The sequence below is a fragment of the Ochlerotatus camptorhynchus genome, unplaced genomic scaffold, assembly GCF_037179485.1.
Source record: "Ochlerotatus camptorhynchus isolate MF236.1 unplaced genomic scaffold, CSIRO-AGI_Acam_v1.1 ptg000291l, whole genome shotgun sequence".
In the NCBI taxonomy this organism is placed as follows: domain Eukaryota; kingdom Metazoa; phylum Arthropoda; class Insecta; order Diptera; family Culicidae; genus Ochlerotatus; species Ochlerotatus camptorhynchus.
Window position 1 is genome coordinate 186280 of NW_027040780.1, and position 27659 is coordinate 213938.

General features: G+C 40.0%; 1 protein-coding gene across 1 annotated transcript in view; it reads left to right on the top strand.

Moving 5' to 3' along the window:
- Positions 1-27659, top strand: part of LOC135706815 (uncharacterized) — a 277123-nt gene that overhangs the window by 162149 nt on the left and 87315 nt on the right. Inside the window, 2 exon segments of the mRNA XM_065228484.1 lie at positions 748-1347; positions 9140-9178. Coding sequence (XP_065084556.1) covers positions 748-1347; positions 9140-9178 — 639 coding nt within the window.

Consider the following 27659-nt stretch of genomic DNA (forward strand, 5'->3'; position numbering starts at 1 on the left):
ATAACTTTCACAAATTACTTAAAACATCTCCTATCTACACTACCTGTCAGAAGTTGGAATTGCTTGGAAAATTATTACTAAATTCATATTGAATTTTGGATCACCTTGAAAAGTTCGTGGTGATCCAATATTCAATATAAGTTGTTGTATAGTAAGAATGATATGCACTTCCCGTTACGAGTATAGAATGACTCAAGAAAGCATTGCAAAATGCTTTCTTGAGTCATTCTATACTCGTAACGGGGAGTGCATATCATTCTTACAATACAAAAAGTTCCATATTTTCCGTCTGAATGTAGTCAACCATTCAATCATTTTGACGCTAGTTGAATCATTTGACATAATAGACGACCCAAGTAACCACCAAGCCTGTTAATAGGCCAATAGGGGCCCTTTTTGCAATGTATGACTGATACCGGCTTTACATTTTTCTATCAGCCTTATATCAGCATTGCATTGCACTTTTTGCATTAGTGGACTTGCTGGATGCTAGAGGAGAGCAAAAAGTAAAAAAAATGAGAAAAGAAAATTATCCAAGCCGAGCACGTTCTGATGATTGTAACTACACACTGTATCACTACAAAAAAACACACACACATACATACACAAACACATTCTCTCGGAGCCATGTTGTACATACCTCAGAAATCGATCACTAGCGCATCAAAAGAAAGGTCCCAATCATTTTCCCCGTCCGTATAACCTGAAAAACCAAATCTACAACGATGTTTACCCCGTCCCCTACAGTGCATTCCGCGGTGTGACAGCTGTAGCCTTCTGGACCGATGCTTTCAATGTCCGATCCTGTCCCGACCGCACGCTCGAGACTGTGGTTGTCAGTTTGCCCTACTGCATCGAGTCGAAGTCGACAGCTAGCATTTGGGGAATGATCCTCCGCGTGGGCTTCACCTGAACTCGCAACCAACGACAACGACCACGCTATCGCAAGAGCAAGAACAGCCACACCCGACCAACAGCAACCAAAGCCAGCAGACTCAACTGCTTCTGCAACGCCAACGCTCCTCCGAACAGGAACTCCTGCAGCCGAATCATCGTCCACTATTGATAAAAGCATCCACCATCAACCGCCAGCCATTATGCCAACAGCAGCGACCATTGTTGTCGCATTCGACTAGCCTTGGGCACCACTATCATCAACCACAGCAACACCAACATCATCATCATCACCATCATCATTCGCATCCCCGTCTCAGTCAAAGGAATCGTCAGAAGCTGTTCTCAGGCAGCCGTGGATACAAATCGGTCTGCAGCGGTAGTGGGTCCCAGCATGCCTGCGCAGGTCAAAGCAGATGCTCGAAGGATCACGACGAAGACATTGAAGCCTGTGTAAGTTGACAGAATCAACTCCTACTTTCTCAAACTAGTACACCCACAGCTAAAAACAGCACTCATATACACTCATTAATATCGACTCTTTGTCATGTCCGTCCACAAAATTTGTCCATGTATCTCCGTGTCCGTACTTTACCAGTTATGTTACAGTTGATCATTCAACTATTAGACTAGAATGCTAGTGGCATACACAAACATGCTGCAAAAACACACATATTATACATATACACTCGAATAAGTATCAATTAGTACGAACTGATATGTAAGTTATCGGGACCTTGTATAGAATTCAGCACAGTTCAATACACGTAATGTATGAGAACCACTTGATAAATTTATTGCGCAGTTCTTGTAATGTAGTTCATTCCAAACGCTTCAACCTATCATAATTAAATATGCCAACTCTATTCAGTATTGCTTCCTAACCGTAGCACCTTTAAATAAGCTTTATATTGTACTTGAACTTACTCTATGTAGATTGAACCCAAATTTAGCCAAACATATGAACGAAAGAAATATGGAGCAGATTTGCGGTAACAACGGAGGTACTGACAACCTTAAATAAAAACACATGCCTTGTGCCAACCCAAGATACCATAAGATGCATTTCACATATAACCGCATCGTTGGAATCAGTGATCATCATTCGTCTCCACATTCTGAAAGGTAGTGTGCCATTTGATTTCCTGTACAGTCCACCTACTATGAACGAAGTGAGCACGATTGAAAAGTAAATATGCATTTTTCCCTAGAAAGCTGTTTCTCTTATCTAGGTGGGGTGTGATGTGTGATACAGTACCTATCCCGCATCACCATATTTTTGGCTTCTCTGATTCCGATCAAGGTCACTACGTATAGGTGTTCTTTCCAGTAAAACCCACAGCTCTAACAAACACAAACTTTCATCGGTTGTGATCCACTTTGAGAAGAATTCTTCTTCACTTGACTCGGTCCTTAACCAATCGCTTTTAGATTATGACATTCCATCAGTTGTCGAAAATTCCACTCGTTATTCTTCGTTTCTATCAACAAAGGTGGGGGAATTCAGTAAGCTGCGTTACTAGAGTCGCGATACCTGCATCAGGTTGGTGGGGCTGCAATTGTAACTCCATTCGAAACTCTCAGCATAAATGACGTTAAGAACACCAAAATGCATTTACCCTCCGAACACGATGCCTCCGGTAAAAAGTGTAACGGCTAACTTGCAATATTTGAAAAATCATAGCTCTGCCATTTATTGACGAATTTCAAATCTAATGACGTAATTACATACTTAAAAAATTATTCGGTATCAATAGGTATAAAATCTATCGATACATTGCTGAGCATCACGCGTTACATTTTTTACCAGAGACATAGTGTTTGGAGTGTTGAAAACCTTAAATAATCCGAATTCACCTTGCTTTAAATCTCAACAAAAAATCTCTAAAACTTCAAAACAACCTGAAAACCAATAAAATAACAATGAAATCGCTAAGATTCAGTAGTCGTGAAGGTGAAAGAGGGCATCAAAACATCAAAAATTGCTTTGGAATTTCCAAAAAATAATGACGTCCTTTTTCCCCTTAAAACGACAATAACAGCACTTGAAGCATCAAAATAATCTCAAACGTCCAAAATGCCCTAATAACGAAAATAAAACTTTTGAAGCTCGTAATAGATAGCGGGGTAAACTCCCTATTAACACCCAAATGGCCAGAAAACCGCCCACAATACCTTTGAAATAGACCCAGAATCTCCAAAACAGCATTGATAATGTCAAAATTACCCAAAAACATCAAACTCAAAAAGAACAAAAAATACCAAATTACAACAAAATAAAATAGAATCTTGACTTAAAAATACACAGAAATAGCTTAGAACGGCTTGAAAGTCCATAAGCCAGTGCCTTAAGGTTCCTCAAAGGGCAATCAATTTTGATTTCTTTTACTTTTTAAAAAAATCTACAATCATCATCATTCGTACAAACATACATTCACATCAGAGTTGGTTGGAAATGCTAACATGAAGCTTTAATGCGATAATTTATTAGCTAGAGAATGATCTTTAGAAGAGGGTAGGTGGATAGTTCCGTTAGAGTACGGCAGTATGAAAATTGAATAGAAGTTGAAAATGAGCGAAGGACCATTAATGCGACAGTTTTTGAAGTCAAACCGCACATCTTTTGCCTAACCCGTACGATATTCGCGGAGACTTGAAGTATGTCTTCAAGTCTACAGGCAAAAGATGTGCGTCCTCCTGTTGCTCATAACTGACTGCAGCTGTGGAATAGTTCTAGCGACGTTTCATCACTACCTAAAGCCCCACGTTGCGAGAGCATTTCCAGTCGATGGTGTGTTATATTTAATGCAATTCTTCTTTACCCAACTATTTTGTTGCTCCTCTCGTCATGACCAACGTGGTCATCTCAGAGAGAAATCAGTAGGGTGGTTGTTGCGTGCTGTACCATCATCAGCATTGTTGACAGCAAAAAAATGTAATATCGATCAACGTAATTGAAGCTGATGTATGAAATAATGATGTAATAGCAAAAATCAGATACAATATTACATCAATGGATGCAATTTTGTTCGCAAAATCGGTATACACCGTACAACGTAATATCCCGAGTAGCACATTTTCATCACAATAAGTTACAGCAACTTGTTTATGACTGAAAGAAGTAGTATATAAGTTTCTACAATTGATTTGTGACAAGCGTGCTACTAGGGATTACACCACCAGCGGAATTACCTCTGTGCAGCTGTTTGGATGTTATATTCAACAACTTTTTTTTCTGTGTTGACGGCTACTCCCGCCTTGAGTTGTTACATTCAAAATGTTTTTATGTTACTTCATACACGATGTTAGCGATTTTCAGAGTTGGTTGGAAATGCTAGCATGAAGATTTAGTGTGATAATTTATTAGCTAGAGAAGCTAGAGGGCTTTAGGTAGTGATGAAACATCGCTAGAACTATTCCACAGCCGCAGTCACTTACCTTACCAATCAGGCTAAGGCCTTGTTGTCCTCTGCTGTCCGAAGAAGTCGTTTCCACTCTTCTCGATCCATGGCCACAGTTCGCCAGCCTCGTAGTCTGCGAAGGGTCCGCAGGTCACCTTCTACTTGGTCGATCCACCTTGCCCGCTGCACGCCTCTTTTTTTTGTTCCTGTTGGGTCGCTTTCTAGAACCATTTTCACTGGGTCGTCGTGCGAACAGCCGCAGTCAGTTATGAGCAAAAGGAGGACGCACATTTTTTGCCTGTAGACTTGAAGACATACTTCAAGTCTCCGCGTACATCGTACGGGTTAGGCAAAAGATGTGCGTTTGACTTCAAAAACTGTCGCATTAATGGCCTTTCGCTCATTTTCAACTTCTATTCAATTTTCATACTGCCGTACTCTAACGAAACTATCCACCTACCCTCTTCTAAAGATCATTAGCTTCATGTTAGCATATCCAAACAGCTCTGAAAATCGCTAACTTCGCGTATGAAGTAACATAAAAACACTTTGAATATACATTCACATGTTATTAAAAAGTAAATTTATAGCAAGCATTCCATAATTTTGGAACAAAAACATTCTGGGTAAAATATCAGGAGGAATACCGGCAGGGATCTGGCTCATCATATCCTTTATGAACTGCGATATTAAGACGATAAAGGATTTCAAATCTTCGTCAGGATGTCGATACCAACTTTCGACAAGCTAGTGAGAAAAGTTCTCTGTAGATCTTCTTGATTCCTTGAGTTCTGAAAATTTCTGTTAAGATCTCAATTCTGAATATCTCTCTGAATACCTTCCGACGTCCCTGAAGTTTAATTTCTGTTCTCTTGTAAAATATCTTTGAAGATGATCAAATTTTCCTGGAGATCTGCAAATTTCTCGGTATTTCTGCAGATTTATTAGAAACCCTGTATGTTGTTTTAAGGTTCTGAAAATTTCTTTAAAAATTTATATCCTTAATTTACTGAATCCATGCAGATTTAATCCATATCAACAATTATCTCTGATGTTCACTAAATTTCAAATAATCTACGAACCTCGCGATAGTTCTATAATTTTCGCTGTAGATTTTCATTATTGAACATCGCACAACTTCCTTAAATAAAAAAAAATTCTAGAATTTTTTTGAGTTTCCCGGAATTTTAAGAAAGTTCTCTGAAGATTTACTAATTTTTCTGAAGTTATGCAAATATATAAAAAGATCAGCGAACTTCCCTGAAGATCTGTAAATTTCTCTTAAAATTCCAAGAACCTCAATTAAATTCTGCAGAATTTTCAGTAACTCTTCTCTAAAGTTCTGTTAGTTTCTTTGTGGAGTCTTGGGCTTTCATAAAGTTCTGCAGATTTATCTGAAATTCTTTGAATTTCTTCTGAAGCTGTGTAAATACTTCTAAAGATCGGCGAACTTCCCCGAAGTTCTGTGAGTTTTGGTGAATTCTTGCAATTTTTTCTAAAAATGTACGAACTTCCTGAAATTTTACAGATTTCTCTTAAGATCTACGGACTTTTCTGTAGTTCTTCAGATCTATCTATTTCCAACTTCCATGGAACTCTGCGAAATCTTGGACTTTCGTACTTTGCTGAGATTTGTTTTTGGCAATTGAACATCCATACAATGGATACATACAATTACAACATCCACAAATGTGGTCAAACTTTGAAGCTATCCTAGAGCTCCGCAGTTTTCCGTATACACATTTAGCTCTGGTAAAAGAAAGAATTTGGAATCGTGACATAAACTAGATGGCTATGGAACCGTCTTTCGGAAGATCCGGAGCATCAGTAAAAATGGTCAATCTTTCTTAAATACGTGGAACAGGGGAAATGGCTCTAAGATTGGGCCCATCGCAAAAAAAATCTGCTATTTATCAATTTTATCTAGATGGGGCAGTACTAATGGATATTTTTGGTCGCTATTAAAAATTTAGGCGATTGCTGAATTTATGTATGGGCCCAAATTAGGGGCATTTAGGCCAACCATTTCCCATATATGAAATAATTGGGCGTCGAACTTCCGTAAAAATCGAAAATCCACGGAATTGATCTTAGGGCTCTGTGGTTTTCCGAAAACACTTAGAGCTGTGAATTTGTGGTCGTGACGAAAAATTGCACCCGGATGGCCAAAAAGAAACATCTGAAGCATCCCTAAAAGTGGTCAAACTTTGTAACTGATCCAAGAGCTCCGCGGTTTTACGGAACTGTGATATACGAAATAATTTTACGCCGTAACATGAACATCGACCCTGATGGCCATGAAACCATCCTTTCGAAGATCTGGAACAACCGTAAAAATGGTAAATCCATGGAACTGCTTCTAGATCTCCGTTGTATTTCGAAAACACTTGGAATTGTGATATAAGAAATAATTTGGGGTCGTGACATAAACATCGACCCGGAGACCGTTCTTTGGAAGATCCGGAAGATACGTAAAAGTGATCATTCTATTCAAACGATCCTAGAACTTCGTTTTTTAAGAACATTAGAAAGTGTGATATAAGCATGAATGTGGGGTTGTGGCATAAACATTAGATGGCCATGGGACCAGGAATAGATCGTCGTTATTTTGGGACTTTTTCGTTACTTCTCAATATAGAATGCCTACGTTAAATCAAATAAAATTTTTAGTGAACCCATCTTAAAGCGGTAGTTAGAGCTATTAATATCCCTATCAAATTTCAAAATATCAACACCGTAGAGTCACACTCTGTGTTTTCACTGTAGGTACATTTGATAGCACGGTTGCTTCCACTGATATACTATAGAAGATATTTTTCGGAATTATGAAATCATTAGATGTTATTATGACATTATGTACTAGTAAGTTACAAGAAGAGATTGAAAAGTATGTGTTCTAATAATAAAACCTCACACTTAGAAATAACTAATTTTACACGTGACGGAATCCATATTTGACATAAAGGATCAGACGTAAACAAATATTTCATGTAAAATTAAGTGCCCGAGACTGAACAGTTTGTTTTCGACGAAAAGTACGTTTGATTGAGTTGAATTTTGCGTCAGTTATGACTCAATTTTATGCCAAAATTGACGCTCGTATATGTCAGTCACAGAAAACCTACACAGTCGAAAAAGTAGTGTAAATTTCTGTTCAATGTGATGCACATAAATGGGGCGTCACATATGATAAACGTTTAAATTACATATCATGTAAACTGACACATTTCATGCAATGTAGAAAATGTTGTATACAAAAGCCCATCTTTGTAATCAACATTGTTTGCAAGTTGCTCAGTTGCGTGAAATGAAATACAAGTCTACGTGAATGAATGTTTACATAACAATTAAAATTCAGAACTATATCTGAGTAAATTTACATTATTTTTTCTAAGTGTTCTGTCAATTCACTTTCAAAGCGCCACAATCAACGATTTCATGATTCGTAGTGAGTGAGCGCTCACGAATCGTAAAATCGCTTATTGTGCCGCTCTGAAAGCAATATTGACAGTTTGTATGTGTCAAACACATATTTTACAACCTCATTTTGTAGCTAACAAGTACTGATTATCGTTGTATCATCTGATGATTTCATAATTCCGAAGAAAAATTATTTATAGTAAGTGAGTGCAAACAATCCTGCTTGAGAGCGCTCTCGAGTGTACACAGCAAAAAATTAATTTTAATATCACATCAAAGTGGATGCACTTCAATCGTGACAAAAATATGGTGTAATATTGCTTGCCAAAAAGGACAAAATTATCATGGCTACAGTGTTTATTGGTGTGGCCATAAATATTACATGAGATTTTCGACATGATTGAAGTGCACTCCGGAACACCCGTAAAAGTGCACAGTCCACGAAATTGATCCCACTGTCACAAAACGAATATAGTAATTCTCATATAAGCTTTTAAGGGCCAGTACAGTATGAGTTCGCAACCAAATGATCTAAAATTTTGAGAGAATTTTCAAAACCTGATTGAGAATCGATTGAGCTTGGTGGAGAAAAATCGATATTTTGAGTGAGCACTCTATAAATTGTTACTCTTTGATTATGACCAATATCTATGATATGATATTTGTCAGTATGCCCCAATCATTACTACAAAAATGCTTCTGAATCTATAACTATTTCGCTAGATAATGCATTCAAGTCGTATCCCACCACCAACACTCGGTTGTACTCATAGATTAATAACGTTCTGATACATTTGAAAGTTCAAACCCCACACTTACTCAAGTATGCTGAGCATATCAAGTGGAGCTAAAGGCCATCGTGAAAGATGTCCATCCTTGGCGGCTGCTTGTTTTTACTTTGACATGGGCCCTAGTCAAATTCCTATCGGCTTGTTGAGGATCCACCGTCATGACTTCCTGGGTTTTCCTCTGCTGGGACGTCCCACTGGGTTTTGCTAGTGCAGCGCTTGCTTGCTCATGTCATTCCCACCCTTTTGTTGTATTCGGCAGGCCCTACCTTCACTTATGTTCACGAATTTCAAATTATATCGGCTTCTGAAATCATCGACGACGGAGCTCAACATTCGAGATTCAGTTGTTGCTGTATTTGTTTTCAAGTTCAAAATCTACTATCGGTAGCTTACAGTTTAAGTGTCATATGAATAATAATAAATCCTATTGCGTTGAACTGTGCTGAAATATACAAAATAGAATATATGTACTACATTTGTCAGTAGTTAAAAATGTTAGAATAATAGATCTAGATAACTTTAATTAAAAAAAAGTAGTAACGTAGGGAAGTAATTATTCTTTACATTAGATCATAACAGAAATAAAAGTAATATTTTTATTTTATTTTTTTTTTTCATTTTGAAATTCTGAAGCGTCCTACGAAAAAGGGCTACGGAAAGTTACTTGCAAAGGTACTGTAAATTTAGCATATACTTCAAACCAATCCAACCTAATTTAGTTTGAAGTACTCGTATTTGGACCCAACCTTATTTAGACAACCCTTCTGTTGTCTATATCGTAATTATTCACCCTTTGTTGTACCAACCCAATTTCCTGTTGCGCCCTATACGTATTTAGTGGAATCATTTAGCTCTGTGAATGATATCTATAGTGAAAATCTTGAAGAAATTCCCATTGTAGTTCATCACATTTGTTCCCGTCATGAACCATTTCTCATGGGAATATTCACACATTTTCTTGCAACTCTGTTCTTCCCCTTCCCAATTAGTGAGCTCGGACAACTTTTCCAAATTCTCATTCGACGACTGGACGCTGAAACGAACATCAAAATATACAATCAACCGTCAACATAACTCTTACCTGAAATCTGTAAAACTGATTCCTTATCTACTTTTTCGTATGCACACTTTATTCTCAAGCGTTTTGCATAACTTTAAAACTACCACTCGCAACAACACTCACACACACACACAAAAACACACTTGAAACACTGTCGTTGATGCAAAATTCACACTTCCAACTGGAGTCTACTCTGTACATATAAAGCTCCTCCTTTGTGCATATAATGTCAAAATATCCTTCGTGAAGGAAGCGTGTACGTACTTTTCCACTTATCTCCCGCGCACCAAGCTTTTGCTTCGTTTGTTCCTCAATCCGATTTCATAAGTAATAAATAGCAACAAGCACCATATTTAGCGCTTTGTTTTCCTTTCTTCCTTCCACGTTCCAGTCCCGTGAAAATAAAGCTTATTTAATCTTCGGCTTTCCACCAGAGAGAAAGCGGTGACGAGTGTGTATGTGAGTGAGTGTGTGTCAAGCACAAATGAAAATTGTAAAAAATTTCACAGTCGTTGAGCGTAATAGCTCAATTAAGAGACACCGAGACGGAACAGCAAAACGATTTTAACGCTCACACCCCGCTTAGAGACCAGCTCCCGGTAGTATCGATTTTACAAGCCATTTCCCGCTACATGCAGCTTCTTTTTGCCGATGCTTCCGTTTTATTGCTTGGTCAATGCAATAAAAATAACAATCTCATAGGAAAATAAAACAATGCGCATAGAAGAATGGCGATAGAAACATGGAGAACGTGGATTTAATAATGTTTCAAATATCAACCCATCCAACCGATATGGAAATCGTTACAATAAAGTCCTAATGATGAGGCGATATGAGCTTTTGAGTGATATTATTTTTACCAGAATTTCCCTTGAACTGTGTCATCCTGACAATACCTATTTCCTACAACTATTCTATTCTTAGAAGTCATTTCGAGTAGAAGATACACTTTCATGGTCTGATTTAAAGATTTATATCAAACTTTTTTTTAATTTAGCGGGAGATAAAGTTGCAGAATTCTAGCACGAAATAGAAAAACATCTCAGGCGTCTGAACGTCTTAACTTCGTTTATTCCCACTATTTGGGCAGGATTTCCTTCTAAAGAAGAGTGAAGCAGTATGATTAAAGAAACATATATCATATCATCTATACCCACGACCACATTGATTACAATCGAGCATGATTTGAAAGTGACCAGAAACTGACTTGAAGATTATATATATATGCACTTCATGCATATAGTTAGTTATTGTATTTGACAAAGTTGTTCAGGAAGTCAATATCTGTTGCCTGGTGGACAATATTCTATGCGCAATTCTCGCATATGCTATAGCTCGAGTTCCTGTCCAGCTAGAAAGTTACTGTCTTCGGCAATGTTGTTCAGGGGGGTAAGGCCTTTTCTGATCGTTAGCAGTTCAGAATGGTCTCACTGTGCAGCGCTAGTATGTACTTACTACTTATCCTGGTCCGACATCCCTCAGAATTGCACCTGCATCACAATGTTACGCAAATTCACTCGGTCCGTGGTTGCTTGTCTCCAAATTCTTGACCGTCCCACACTTCCAAGATCCTGCTCCACTTGGTCTAACCACTTGTGATCCACTTCGTCTTGTACCGGCCGGATTCGAGGCAAACACCATTTTTACGGGATTGTTGTCCGGCAGTTTTAAAACGTGTCCCGCCCATCGTACCCGTCCAGCTTTCGCAACTTTCTGGATACAGGGTTCGCCATAGAGTTGCGCCAGCTCGTGGTTCATCCTTCGCCTCCATACACCGTTCTCACATACCCCGCCAAAGATGGTCCTAAGCACTCGTCGTTCGAAAACACCCAGTGCTTGCAGGTCCTTCTCGAGCATCGTCCACGTCTCGTGCCTATAGAGAACTACCGGTCTTATTAGCGTCTTGTACATGGTAGATTTAGTACGGAGGTGAAGTCTACCCAACCTCAGGGTCTTGTGGAGCAGGTAGCAAGCACGACTTCCGGCAATAATACGCCAACGAATTTCTCTGCTGCAGTTGTTATCCGACGTCACCAATGATCCGAGGTACACAAATACATCCACCACCTCGAACTCATCTCCGTCGATTGTCACGCTTCTGCCTATGCGAACCCTCTCCCGCTCGGTTCCTCCAGCTAACAGATACTTTGTCTTCGACGTATTCACCTTTAATCCAACCTTCTCTGGTTCCCGTTCCAGCCTGATGTACTGCTCCGCCTCTGCCTGAAACGTTCTTCCGACAGAGTCCACGTCGTCAGCGAAGCAGATGAACTGGCTGGACTTATTGAAGATCGTGCCCCGCATGTTAAAGACCGCACTTTTCATAACACCTTCTAGCGCAATGTTAAACAGGAGGCAGGAAAGACCGTCGCCTTGTCGAAGTCCTCTGCAAGTTTCAAACGAGTCCGATAACGCACTCGATATCGATATCGTAGCCCTGATCCGTCTGGTCAGCTTCCCGGGAAAATCGTTCTCGTCCATAATCTTCCATAGCTCTTCACAGTCAATAGTATCATAAACGGTCTTAAAATCGATGGTGGTGCGTAGGGACTTGATATTCACAACACTTTTGAAGGATCTTCGGCAACGTAAAGATTTGGTCCGTTGTCGATCGCCCGTCCACAAAACCGGCTTGATAACTTCCCACAAATCTGCTTGCTAGCGGCGATAAACGGCGAAAGATGATCTGGGAAAGCACTTTGTGGCCTACAGTGTGGTGTTAAGAATAGTAATTGCTCGATAGTACTCACATTCTAGTTTGTCGCCTTTTTATATACTGAGCATATTACTCCCTCTTTCCACTCCTTCGGTAGCTGTTCTGTATCGCAGATCCTGACTATGAGTCGGTGCAGACATGTGGCCAACTTATCCGGGCCATTTTGATAAGTTCCGCTCTGATACCATCTTTCCCAGCTGCTTTGTTGTTCTTAAGCTTTCGGATAGCATCCTTAACTTCACCTATCGTGGGAGCTGGCATGTCCCCCTCATCCGCTGTACCGACGAAGCCATTCCTGCTGCCACTTTGGTCCTCCGCCTCTGCGCCGTTCAGATGTTCATCGTAGTGCTGCTTCCACCTTTCAATCACCTCACGTTCGTCCTTTAAGATACCCCCTTCCTTATCCCGACACATTTCGGCTCGCGGCACAAAGCCTTGGCGGGATGCGTTGAGTTTCTTGTAGAACTTGCGTGTTTCTTGAGAACGATAAAGCTGCTCCATTTTTTCTCACTCCAGCTCTTCCAGGCCGCGCTTCATATCCCGGAAAAGATGGGTTTGCTGTCTTCGCTTCTGTTTATATCGCTCCACATTATGACGGGTTCCTTGCAGCAGCATCACCGCCCGCGCTGCGTTCTTCTCGTCCAAAACCGTTGAACCAATCGTTCCGTCGATTCCGCTCCACGAACCCAACGGCGCCTTCAACAGCGCTGTTAATGGCTGCTTTCACGTTGCTCCAGCAGTCCTCAAGATGGGCTTCGGTGAGCTCTCCCTCATCCGGCAACGCTGCGTCGAGGCATTGCATGTACTCAGTTGCGACTTCGAGCAGCTTCAGTCACTCCAGATTGTACCGTGCGAGCGTCGGTACCGAATGTTGTTGGCAACAGTAGTGGTCCGAATCGATATTTGCGCCGCGATAGATCCTGACGTCGATAATGTCCGAGAAGTGCATTCAGTCGATCAAAACGTAGTCGATTTGCGATTCTGTCTGCTGCGGTGATCTCCAGGTGTACCGATATGGGAGGCTATGCTGGAAGTAAGTACTAAGTATGGACATGTATTTAGAGGCGGCGAAATCGATGAGTTTAAGGCCGTTTGCGTTCGTTAGCTGGTGAGCATTGAGCTTTCCTATAACCGGTCTGAATTCCTCCTCATGGCCGACCTGAGTGTTAAGATATCCGATGACGATTTTGATGTCATGGCTTGGGCAGCTGTCGTATTCCCGTTCCAGCTGCGCGTAAAAAGCGTCTTTATCGTCATCGTCACTTGCTAAGTGAGGACTGTGCACGTTGATTATGCTGACATCGAAGAAACGGCCTTTGATCCTCAACTTGCACATTCTGCTATCGATTGGTCACCACCCAATCACGTGATTCTGTATTTCGCCCATCACGATGAAAGCTGTACCCTGCTCATGTGTATTGCCGCAGCTCTGTTAGATGGTATAACCATCCCTATACGTATGTACCAACGATCCCTTCCAGCAAACCTGTTGCATACTGCGTACTTCCCAAGAAATTGAGAGACTTGCAGTTCCATGTTCCGAGTTTGCAATCGTTAGTCCGTTTCCGTTGCTTGGGTCTATGCCGATTGCTCCCAGCCAGCGCTAGCATGTGTACACGTGTAATCATCATATATGATATAGCACAAGATCCCGAACAGCTAGAAATTTACTGTCATCGGAAAAGTTTTTTAGGGGGTCAAGGCCATTTGGCTGGTGAACAGTAGTTCAAAATTGTTTCTGTATACGACGCTATTGTGCATATAAAATATGCTTGAGGTCTTCACCATTCATTAAGTTACTATCATCGGTAAAGTTGTACATGCGGCAAAGTTGTTCCGGGTGGTGTGCTGATTAGTTCAAAATTCTTTCGCTTTGCTGCGTTACATGCGTATACATGTAAATTTTTATATATGATGAATCAAATGCAGCATTATTATTTGGATATGGAAAGGAACTGGATACGCAGATATCCAAAATTGTTTCAGAAGTCATGAAAATTGTTCGACAGAATCATATTATTTCGATCTGTGTCTTATTTAGTGCGAATCCTCGAGTCACATATTTATTTTATTTATTATTATTATTTTTTTCTCTTCGGTACGTAATATATTTTAAACAGAATTTTTCATCAAAAGATATTTACAACCTAATCAACTAAACATCTTCATCAGCATCATCTGTTGCACACAAAAATAAACAGATTTTTTTTTTGGTCTAGACCCCTCAATAGGATATTTTGAAATTAGCCTAAAATTAAAGGGAGACCCTAAACTCTCCTTTGCTGGAAGCTTCAGCGGTACTGATCTTTTTAGATGATGTTTTCTATCAGAGATATCGAATACCCACACATCAGGAGTATTTTATTTATTTATTTAATTTGTTTTTCTTCATCAGACTTAACGTGTCTAAATGAAGTTTGATGGGGAAAAGCCTAGATAAGGCGTAAATACCCCATATCTTTTCGAAATGCATGAATCACAATAATACAATACAATTACAACGAACATTAATCAAGTCTATAGCATAAAAAAAAGTTATACTCCTATGGCATAGAGTTGTCTGTGAATCAGGTAGAAGTCCTCGTCATGCAGTTGAACCGGAAACAAAAAATAAACAGGTAGCACAATCCTTTACGTGTACCTTAAATGGAGAGCTACTCACCTTCTCAGGAGTCTGCGTTGAATACGGTGACGAAAGGTTTCCGCTGCACAGTTAAAGTCGAAAAACTCGTAAAACTCGTTGAAACGCCCAGACATGAACCGTATTGGGTCTTGCAAGCTGTAGTTCACAGCACGAGGTCCAAGATGCAGGAAACTCCTCGACCGAAGAACTCGTTCGGGTGCGTAGATTTCGAATTCAGCCAAGATTCCTGGAGAGTGGATATCACCAATAAGTACTTTTGCTGCGAACACGGCCTGACTAATCGTCCACCTATATTCTAGTGTTTCACGACCCAGGAGTTGACAACGATCTTCGTATGGCGGAAGGTTCACAGGGTCATTCCAAGGAAGGTGACGAAAGGCATACCGAACAAATTTCATTTGAACAGATTCAATCCTCGCTATCCAAACTGCTTGATATGGGCACCATACTACCGAGCTGAATTCCAAGATCGATTGCACTAGCGAGCAGTATAGAGCTTTTAGACAGACAGGATCGCGAAACTCGTCAGCGATCTTGAAAATGAAACCGAATTGCCTGTTATCTTTCGCAACGATGCCCGAGTAATGAAGCTTGAATGTTAAGGCGCAGTCTAGCGTGATTCCTAGGTCACGAACATTGTCCACACGTTGCAGACTGCCACTGGTTTCAGCTTGCGATGAAATGATATAATATTACATTTTTGTACATTCAACGTGAGATAGTTTCTTGAGCACCACTCTTCGAAAGTATCGATTATGTGCTGAAGCCGCAAGCAATCGGCGAAGCTACGAACAATCACATAGATCTTCACATCATCCGCGTAGAACGATCGACAACCAGTTGGGAGGATCAGTCCGGTCTCATTCACAAAAATCGAGAATAGCAATGGTCCCAAGTTGCGTCTTTGAGGAACACCGGAGCTGTTTGTAAAATAGTCCGATTGCTCTGATCCGATTCTAACACAAAGTTCCCGATTGGTCAGATAGGACTTGAACCAACGAGTTAAACCCGAGTTTTTCAAGTTTAGCTAGCAGTATGGAGTGGTCAACCCGGTCGAATGCAGCCTTAAGATCTGTATATACAACGTCCACCTGCGCTCCAGCTTCCATACTCCGAAGACATAAAGAAATGAACGGAGCTAGATTTGTTGAAACTGATCTCTTGGGATAAAAACCGTGTTGGTCAGGAGAAATGTAATTTCTGTAGCTAGAGAATAATGCGGCATTGATGATGATTTCGAAAACTTTAGAGCATGCACTGAGTGATGTGATCCCTCGGTAATTTTCAACGTTTCTCTTGTCTCCTTTCTTGTAGATCGGGAACATGAATGACGATTTCCAACGCGTAGGGAACTCCCCTGCTGTAATGAAATATTGAACAGCTTCGAAAGCGGTGTTGTAAGCTCTGAACAGCATCGCTTCAGGATGCTTGAGGGGATCCCGTCAGGGCCAGCAGCATTAAAAAATTTCAGCTTCTTGATGGTGGATTAGACGAGGTCTACTGTAACCGAGGTATTCGAAAAATTGAAAGCATCACTGGGAGTATCCCTCACCGCTTCAGCAACTTGGGACAACGAAGCCGTAGTGTCATTGAAAATGCTTTTGAAATGTTCTGCCAGAAGATTGCATTTCTCAAGGGAATTGCTGGCGATTCTATCACCCAGGTGAATTTCGACTCGTAGCCCCTCCTCGTTTCATTTGGTATTCACGAATGACCAGAACTGCTTTGGATTAAGCCGTAAATTAGCCTGCACACGCTTTGTGTAGCTCTTGTAAAGAATGCGGTTATATTTGCGATATTCGTTGCTCGCTGTTGAAAATAATCGTTCTGTGAATGGGTTACAAGTACGACAGTATTTACGGAGGGCCTTCGATCTCAGACGCTTCATATTCCGTAGTCGAGCATTGGACCTTGCGGGTTTGGGAGAGGGTCTCCTCAATGGGACAGAATCAGTTATTGCCCGGCCAACGACCTCAGCGAAGTAGTTGACGGCCTCATCAATAGATGAACACGTGTCAAGGAACTGCCAATCTGCCTGGGCAAGCGAGTGACTCAGCGCGGCGGAAATCTGCTCTACGAAAGTCGAGCTCATGTACATCAACAGGGGGGTTATCGTAGCGAACAGGAACAGATAGGTTGATGGAAACTTCCAACGCAGGATGATTGGTGTCGATGCCAATCAAAGGCTCTGGGGCTTTTAGGATAGAACATTCCAGTCCTGCAGCTTCGTTCGCCAGAACGAGATCAAGCAGCCGAGAGTTGCTATTCAGTATCGAGTTGATTTGCGTTAAGCCATGCAGGTTGATACCATCATGGAAAGCACAGCAGGATGCGAGCATGTTCGAGCGAAGAACATCAATGCTAGGAAGATCGTTTGCAGGAACGTTCCATGAGAGCCCAGACTGATTGTAGTCACCAAATACCAGAGCTAGGTCGTTTTGTTCTAGTCGAGAGAACACGGTACCAATCGAACTGATGTGGTTTGTAATGCTGCTCGAATCAGATTTCCGGTCTGGAGGTAGATGCATAGCGCCAATACTTATTGATCTACGAGGCGTCGTTATTTTGACCCACAACTGCTCTAGAGAAGTGCAAACTGGAGCAGGATCGATGCAGGAGCTTAGGCATTTGGATACCGCAATCAAGACGCCTCCCTCACGCGATTTGGTACTATTCTGGTGGTTGCGGTCGTTTCAAAATACCGTGAATAGACTGCCAAATAATTGAGATGAATTAATGCGGTCACCGAGCCAGGTTTCCGTAAGAACTATGACATCTATATACCAGGAGAACGACACACTCTAATGTATTTATCCACAAACTTGCATAAAAATCCCAACCAGTAAAAGAAATCCAGAATATAATTTTTGTATTGCACTTAGTCTGGTGCAAATAATAGATCCTCACCACCATGAAAAATTATATTAAATTGAAGGGGTAAAAAAAATACCCAATATAAAATTGAAATTCCTATTCGCTTATTTTTCAAATTTATAAATAAATGTTTTCGTTTTTTTTTTCATTATTTAATATATTATATACAAAGTTTTTTTTTTTTCATTACGCACACTAAGTTTTATCTACCGAGTTCGACTGTGTAAATCTCGGCAAAAAAAGTTTCAATGAAATCTCTGCAAAAATGACGGTTGATTGTTGAGCCTCGGATAATGCTTCGCTGAATCTCAGCAAACAAATGAAATGTTTGTCGAGATATCAGTAAAAAAAAATTGCCGTGATATGCACAGCCGAGCTCGGTAGAAAAAACTTAGTGTGCATGTTATTTGGAAGTTGAGTGTATATACAATGGTTGCTATGATGAGTTTTCACCGTTTGTTCTCCAGTTTCAAAATGACGTCCAAGCAAGAGGAGCAGCGTGTCAAAATTTTACTCGCGCGTCAAGAGAATCCGACGTGCTCACACGCAAAGTTGGCAAAATTGCTGGATGCGGCCAAATCGACCGTGACAAACGTTTTAAAAGTGTTCGGGGAGCGTCTGTCGACAGCCAGGAAGCCTGGAAGCGGGGCGACAATCGTAATCCAGACGTGGCAGCGACGACGAAGAAAGTGGCAGTGAAATATAAGTGGAATCCTAAAATCTCTATCCGGGACATCGCTGGCAAGCTCAATGTCTTCCATACTACTGTGCAGCGGGCCAAGAAACGAGCCGGGTTGTCGACGTTTAAGAAGGTGAAGGTGGCGAACCGAGATTTCAAACAATTTAATTCGGCAAATCAGCGGTCCCGAAAGCTATATACGAATCTGCTCACAAAGTTCGACTGTGTCGTCATGCATGACGAAACTTATGTGAAGGCGGATTTCAAACAGCTTCCGGGACAGGAATTTTACACCGCATCAGGAAAAGGGAAGTTGGCTGAAATTTTCAAAACCATCAAACTATCGAAGCTCCCGAAAAAATATCTCGTCTGGCAGGCCATATGCACGTGTAGCCTAAAAAGCGGCATTTTCATTACTACGGGAACCATCAATCAAGAGATCTACGTCTAGAATTGCCTGGAAAAGCGGCTGCTACCATTCCCAAAGCAACATAATAGACCTGTGCAAACGGAATCTAAAAAAAACTAATAAATCCATGGAAAACGAACAGCAGTTTAAATCTAACTGGCGTTCGGCGGCGAATAAGGTCGATGAGACCACTGTGCAAAATTTAATGGAAGGGGTTTAGGCGGAAGGCACGGCAGTTCGGACTTGGCAAACCAAAAGAATAAACGAATATTTTTTCCTTTAAATAGGGAAAATGTATGTGATGTCGGCCTAAATGTCGCTAATTTGGGCCAATACATAAATTCAGCAATAGACTAAATTTTCAATAGCGACCAAAAATATCCATTAGTACCGTCCCAATGACGCGTTTATCTAGATAATATTGATGAATAGCAGCTTTTTAGCGATGGGCCCAATATTAGATCCATAGTCCAACATTAAAGCCATTTCCCCTATATGAATTAAACTACCAAAAGGAAAATAAGATTTTTGTGATATGAATTTTGTCGACCAATTTTTGCGCGTTCCAGTCTTTAGCTGGTCAGGATCTCGCGATATTTTATAAACGAGAAATGCACGCCAGGTATGGACAAATTTCCGAACTTTTTTTTTGTAAATTAATTTATTTGTACAGGCTTAATCGAATAAACTTTATAGAGCCAAATTTCTGAACTATTGTTCATCAGTCAAAAAGTCCTCATCACCTTAACAGCTTTGCCGAATACAGCAACTTTCAAGCAGGTCACGATCTCGAGATATTATGTTCGCGAGAATTGCGCCGCGTAGTGAGAAAATTCTGATCTATTGTGTACTTTGTAGACTTTGACCTCTTGAACAACTTTGTCGAAGACATCTACTTTCTATCTGGTCAGGGTCTCGAGATATATCCCATGCGAGAATTTCACATGTTTCACTAGTGCTACGTAGTGAGAAAATTCTACAAAAAGGTTAAGATCTCAGGATAACTTTTCCGAAAATAGTAACTTTGTATCTGGTCAGGATCTCAAAACATTCCATGTTGTAGCCAATTAAGTCAAATCGCGCGTTGTATGGACACCGTTTATGCGGTTTCCATTTACATTTTCCCAATTGTTGGGGGTTAACTATAATCAAAGTTTAGCTTGTTTAGTTCAAAACAAGTTTTTGAAGAATAACCGTTGGTTTCACATCAATTTGTAACTCGGCAGCAAAATGGCAATGGAAAACTCATACTGTTTTAGAAAGTACAACGCGCGAGCACTCGTGCTACAAAAGTTGGCGCGAGTAACGAAAGGTTAAATGGGCGCATGGATTTGAGACAGTCGGGCACACATACGAAAAATTAGTGGGTAACCGGCTCGTAATTTACCATCTTTATGGATATTAGAATATGTCATAAGGGTTGGATTTCGATAATGTTTATTAATTAATTCAATCTAAATGTCGTGCTCCTACTAAGCTCTTTCTACGGTACTGAACGAAACTGATCTGACTTCAGCTTTTTGCTTTACAACCTTCCCAAAACCACCTTATTAATCTTATTTCAACGTCATTTGTAACTATATCCTTAGCTGACAACCAATTCACCTTCAGCAACCCTTGCCTACATCTTCATTCCGTCAGCTTCAGTCAATTTGTACCTCGTTTTTTGGTATAATCTAGTGAAACCCGTGTTTCATAATGATAACATACACACTACAACCGAAGCGCGACAGCACCGCAATCTAGCCAAAGCCAAAAAGCACCCGGCTATATTTTATGCCTTTACTGGATGTTTACTCACTCGCACCCACCTCACCGACGACGAGCGACGCCCTAAATCAACAACAAAGCGATAATCATGTCTGAAAATTATTCCAGTCACACAATCCTTGGTCGGTCCTAGGTCAGCCGGGAGGATGCCATGCTTGCCAGCTTGCTCACCAGCAGAGCCGTTCGTAAGTCACACGCAATTTAGTCGTTTGTTGAGTGTTGATTTAGTTTGGGTGTCGCCGGTTTTAGCCAAAACACGGTCCCGTGTCGCGCCATATGTTTTATTTGGCCATTGGTGTTCAACAGAACCATAAGGCCAATATATGAAATAGAAGAAACATAGAGAACAAAAAGCCGTTGGCCATCTTTGCGGCGGAAGTTGATCGTGATTTTGCCAACTTCAAGACAGGCAGAAAGGGCAACAAGCGGTGATTAATGGAACCGATAAAGGGCGATGTTTTAATGCGACGATTAGCGTTATTAGGTTCTAAGTGAAAAACTTTGTTGCCTGAAATTGCTGACTACAGAAGGAGAAAGCAAAAAGGTTCAATGCTTTGTTCACTTTGTGAATTTTAACCTTTCAGCACTCGCACTATTGTAAAAAGTACAACACAAAAACAATAATTAACAACCTACTAACTTTGGAACTTGCTCTATATGAATACAATAGACGAATACTTGAAGAATATTTTGGAGAGTATTAGTTATTAAGAAGTGCTCTCAAGGTGAAAATAACATACTGTTGTAGCTCGTGCGAGTGATCGTGCTACAAAATATGACGCAAGTACTGAAAGTACTGAAATAGCCATTGAAGTATTGTTTATACAAACAAAAGTCAATAGTTATAAGTTAAATATTGATTTATGTACTTGCTCGTTGAAATGAAAACCGAAGTAGAATTTCAGTATATTTATGCGAGATAACATAAAAAGTTTATAACCAACAAACCAATTCAACTGTTTGCACTGTTTCCCTCTAATTGTCCAGAACAAACTACACAAAACCCTACCTTCATTCCAACGAAGCACCATTCTCGCCACAATGCAATTATTTCCTTTTCCTCTCTACTTGAAAATCCTACACCCATTCTCTCGTTACCACTGGGTAGAAGTGTAAAATTGCTCTTGCATGCAATTGGATATCTCGTGGATGAGATGGGTGAAAGTGTTAATAAGGGTAAAGGATGTACTTACAGTAAACGATCCTACTATAAGGATTCAGCATACGATTGCTTCATATGAGTTTTTATAAGGGTACTGTGCATTCTAATAGCAGAATTCAAATCATCAAAACCACTGAATTTGATTAAATATATCTAGAGTAACATTTAAAATGGGCCTATGTCCAAAACGTAAACAAACCAGAAAATGAATTTTAAATTTTTCCGCCACTATTCAATTCATATTCAAGAAAATTGAAGTGTTTTAGGCATCTATATTGTTCACAATAACAACAGTATCTGTATCTCAGAATACAACAACCAACATATGCGAAAAGCTTTCAAAAATATATGAAAATCGATAACAATTTAATGTCATAAATTAATAAGCGTTTTTGTGGATCTTTCAATGGAAAGTCCCTTTTTGTTAAGCCGTTGTGCTTGTTATGAGAAATGGTACGCCCTTTGCTAAGCCTTTTTGCAACGTCAAATAAATTCAAAACAAATCATCGACCCTGCCTGAGCTTTGGTTTGAAAATTTTCAATCATGGGTCCTACGGCTTATCAATTAAATGAAATAAATGAATGGTTGGCCGTTTTAGCGTGCGGGCTTATTAATGAATCGAAAAATTTCGTTGATCGGCCGTTTCGAAAATTGAGTTATTTTTAATGATTTTTCTCGATTATGCAGAACTTTGCTATACCATCCTAAATTTTTTTAAACTTTATTTTAAAGATTTTTAGCCGTTAGCTAGTCCATTTCTTTCCAGTCTTAATTTTTATGATATAGGGGAAACGTCTCTAATGTTGGCCTATGGATCTAAGATTGGGCCCATCGCTTAAAATCTGATATTTATCAATTGTATCTAGATGAACGCGTCATTGGGACGGTACTAATGGATATTTTTAATCGCTTTTGAAAATTTAGTCGATTGCTGAATTTATGTATGGGCCCAAATTAGGGACATTTAGGCCGACATTACATGCATTTCCCCTATATCTAAGTGTTTTTACATTGTTCCTGTCTTGGAAATTCAGTATTTTATATAGGTTTTCTGTACCTGCATGACACCTGTATAACAATAGAAATCTTAAAACTAAAAACCAAAAGTAAATCTAATCTACTAAGTATAATTAATTGTTGCAATTGAGGATTGCAACATTTTATATATTTGTTACATTTGGCTTGAATGCCCTCAATGTGATCTTTAAAAGTTAATTTTTGGTCATGTACACATTACAATGCAGCATGCTAGAATGGTTACAAGTACTTCTGAACCCGTTTAGGGTGCCAAGATATTTCACTTGGTTTGACCAGGAAATTGGAACTCCGTTCATACCCAAGTAACAATTTTGGTTTTATGAGGGTTCTGGAGACCATGATTTAGACTTGTAGCATGCTTTAAAACCTCGATAAAACTTGCAATGTTACTTGGGTAGTGACTATGTGACTAATACTAGGTTTCAAAATTGAAGCTCTAGGCTTATGTGGAAATATTATAAGTTGAGTTTTGGAAGCGTTGGGAGAAATCTTTCATTTTTGTAAATAAGAAGAGAAAATATATAAACTTTTCTGCAGTCTGCTGCAAATAACACGAATACCTTTTCCTCAGTGATGGAAAAGTTCGCAAAAACTCACTATGACTCGCGAACTTTTCCCTTGGTGATCTTCGTGAAATATCGCGAACATTTCCAACACTGCTCTTCCTTTAGCGGAAATACCTGTGTCATCAGCGAACAAAGATTTGTGGCAACCCTGAGGCAAATCAGGGAGGTCCGAAGTGAAAATGATATAAAATATAGGCCCAAGAATGCTACCCTAAGGAACTCCTGCTAACCGCTGCTAACCTGGAAGTGTTGATTGGGACTGCCCACCTACCATGACAAAGGACCTGGGATGCAAGACGTAAAAGAGGGGGTACGGAGGCTACAACGAAGAAGAGGCTGGACAGAGGCAAACTGATACTTTCGCGGCACGTGGGTCAGGAGTTCGTGTTTTCTGATGAGAAACTCTTTGTCTTGCAACAGCCGCACAATGTCCAAAATGATCGACTATGGGTGCCGACGTTGGCCAGCATCCCCCCGTCACAAAAAAAAAACATCCCGCGATTCCAGAGCGCGATGGTTTGGGGGGGGGGGGGGGGTATCGTATCCAGGCGTGGGAAGCTCCCACTGGTGTTTAAGAGAATTTGACTGATTTTCTCGATAAGACTTTGTGGCCTCCCAGTTCCCCGGACCTTAGTCCCCTGGACTTTCATGTATGGTCGTACATGCTGGCCAAGCAGAGTGAACATCAAGTGAGCACTATGGACCAATTTAAGAAGCTCATTTCCAAGATCTGGGACGAAATGCCGATGGACCAGGTGCGTGCCACGTGAGATTCTTTTGAGAAACGTCTCAACCTCGTCTTACAGCACAAAGAGGGGGGGGGGGGTGTTTCCTGCGAATATGTCGTAAAGGTTGTTAATAAACATTGCTTCAATAACAAATGACTCAGAAAAGAATATCTTGAATTTTCATTTTTAACACATTTTTAAAGTGAACACCCTGTAGAAATAGTCAGAGATTCAAGCGCATAATTAACATCATCGTTGGTTTGCAAAGCAATATTTGGATCTAAGTTATGTTTCATAAATGTTCGATATTGCCTCCAATCAGCTGTTTGGTAATTGAAACTAGTGCTGTTGGGATTAGAAATTATTCCTTGGGATATTTTAAAAGGTTTTGGAAGGTGATCTGAACCGAAGTCGGCATGGGTAACCAATTGGCTACAAAGTTGACATGAATCAGTTAAGACAAAATCAATAGTTGAGGAATTTCTTGCTGAAGAAAAGCATGCTGGGCTGTTTGGATATTGAATAGTGTAATAACCTGCAGAACAATCATCAAACAGAATATTACCTTTGGAATTGCTTTATATTGAAATATTGGAATATTGGAAAAGCATTATTCCACGAGCGGTGTTTTGCATTAAAATCACCCATAATGAAGAATTTAGACCCATGACGGGTAAGTTTCTGAAGGTCACCCTTAAGAAAATTCTTTTGCTGTCCTACGCATTGGAATGGCAAATAGGCAGCTTTAAAATTAAGTTGTCCAAATTTTGTTTCGACAAAAACTCCCAAAGTTTCAAAAACTTTGGTTTCAAATGAGGAAAAAAATATATGTTTGACTCGTCTATGAACAATGATGGCAACGCCACCACCGAGTTTATGAAGATGATCATTTCGATAAATGAAATAATTTAACCTAACCTTATGGTCAGGTTTAAGGGTTGTTTCCGTTATAACGGCAATATGCACGTTATCAATTCTCAAAAAGTTAAAAAGCTCGTCTTCATTATCTTCAACAGATCGAGCATTCCAATTCAAAATATTTAGTATTTCCATTACTTGATTTCAAAATCATGACGATATTGTTCGCAAATTTTACTCCAATTTGAATAGCATCAAACATGGAGTTAGTTTTAAGCATATCAGTAATCATTAGACTGATGCAAAATTTGACTTTTTCGCTCCACAGTGCTTAAATGGTTTCAAATTGGGTCCTGATTAGCCTCCCAAAGTTACAAATCATTTGGTTTGGAACAGACTTCGCACAAACCATTTGAAGTTTACATGTAAATTACTATGGGAAATCTCAACTTTTTGTTCATTGCCTTCTAGTCTTTTTCCATATTGAGCTGCGGAACAGTTCGATAGCCATTCTTATAGAAAATTTTCTCAGCTACAACTTTGCCGCAGATCATTTCTATGTAAAACGAGACAGGAAAAAGTTATTAATTATTTAAGAGATTGGTAAACTTATGACATGATCAAGCAGCTGCTCTGTAGGCAACACTGTATTTTGCAGTGTGACATAGTAGCCATGATTTTTGTGTCCTATTCAACGCCCCACAAACACCAATGTTGCCTGCTGAGCAGTTGATTGAGCATGATCATAAGACATCAGCGCATTGAACCATTGATAACTTTCGATCTTTGCATTTAATCAAAAAGTGATTTTCAGCAAAGTTGTAGATGGGAAAATTTCCTACAAGTACAGTTGAAAGCTTTTGAAGCAGACCGATATGGTGAATTATTAGATAGACCTGAACAAAAATCTTGGTTTTACCATAATAATTCCCATACAAACTTCAAATGGTTTGTGCCATCTCAGTTTCTCACCAAATGGGTTCAAATTTTGAGAGGTTAGTCAGAATTAGATTTGGAATCGTTTAAGTATTGTGGAGCGAAAATTTCAAATTTTGCATCACTCTAGTAATCATGTCGATTAATGATTTCTGTAAAAATTCCATTCCAGAGCAAGTTAAAATTCTCAAGATTTCCGATAGGATTATGTTGGATAGTATTTTGATTTCTACCCGGTGCAAAAGCAGCATAGGTAGCTCCATTTACTCGCTGAACATTGTTTTGGTTTTGTTTTTTCCGTCGATCTTGTTTTCGGTGCTGAGCACCAATGCTACCGACGTGCCAGGAAGGCAGCTCCCACACCTGGACCCTACCTATCGACCCATCAACTCATGAACCGGGGACCAACGGCTTTACTTCCCATCCGAAGGAAGGCGTGATCAGAGATGTTATGCCTCAGAACATTCCGACGGCGCCGACTGGTATTGAACCCAGGCCTGCTGGGGTGAGAGGTTATCACGCTTACCACTACACCACCGGCGCCGTTTTCTGAACATTGTTAGCAGCAAGGGGAGTAGGTACAGATGAAAAATTTGAAGCAGGGGTGTTTTTTGTATCTCCAGGTAAGAATGTAGAATTTGTTCCTCGCTGACCGTTGTTAACAGCAGAGGAATGAGTACCTGTTCTGGCAGTCTTCAAGGTGCAGCATAGCACTGATGTGCAAGCAGGCTTTTGCACTTACCTGAGCATTCACTCTATGTTCACGCATGCACTCAGGCAAATGAACTTGCACCATCGCTTGCTTCTGCGTTTGAAAAGCATCGTTCGTACTCAAGCGCAGCAACCCGCCGTTAATGTTTGGGCTCGTTGTGTGACTGGCAAACGTGATACATTTTCAGCGTGATTGAAAACTAATTTTTATCCGCATATCTATTATTGGAAGGAAGTTATTGCTGGTTACTACCCCGGAAGCGGTTGTTATTGTTAAGCTATCATGTGCTATCAGCTATCAGCTGCCATAAGTAAATTTCAACAAATCCCATAAATAATTCTCCTACTGGTTATTTGATGTTGTGTTTCACAGTTATATGAATTTGGTAATTTGGTTCATTAAATAATTCAATAAATAATTTTCAACTACTCCTTGAAAAAAGAAGTGGACGAACTTAGATGTTTAGTATAGAGGACGTTCCAAATATGTCGTGCACAATATTTTCAAATTGTTAACCTCCCTCTTATGTCACGCATATTTCCATACTTATTATGTAAGCCCCTTCCCACTTTTTGTTCCCCCTGCATATCGTTTAACTCCATTTCTATTGAGAAATGATGAAGCATTCGGTTTTGATACGGTCATTCTTGTTTTCATAGCAAGGAACCGATTTTAATTGAAATGTCCCTTCGAAGAGTTAGAGCATGTCCGTTTGGCAGTCAAAATCGGATTCCTTAGTAACAAAATCAAAATATGACACCGATATTGACCATGCATCAGTACCTTAGTCTCAACCAGTTCACCAAATTCACTGATGTGCATTACAAAGGCATTCTCTCATACGCACACCTCAACAACGGTTATTTCCGCACATCGTTTGCTTCAGCGTTTAAAAAACATCGTTCGTATTCAAGTGCAGCAAACAGGCGTTGGCGTTGGAAAGAATGAATGATATTAAAAAGAATTATAAAACGAAATTATTCAAGCTCGAACCATGAAC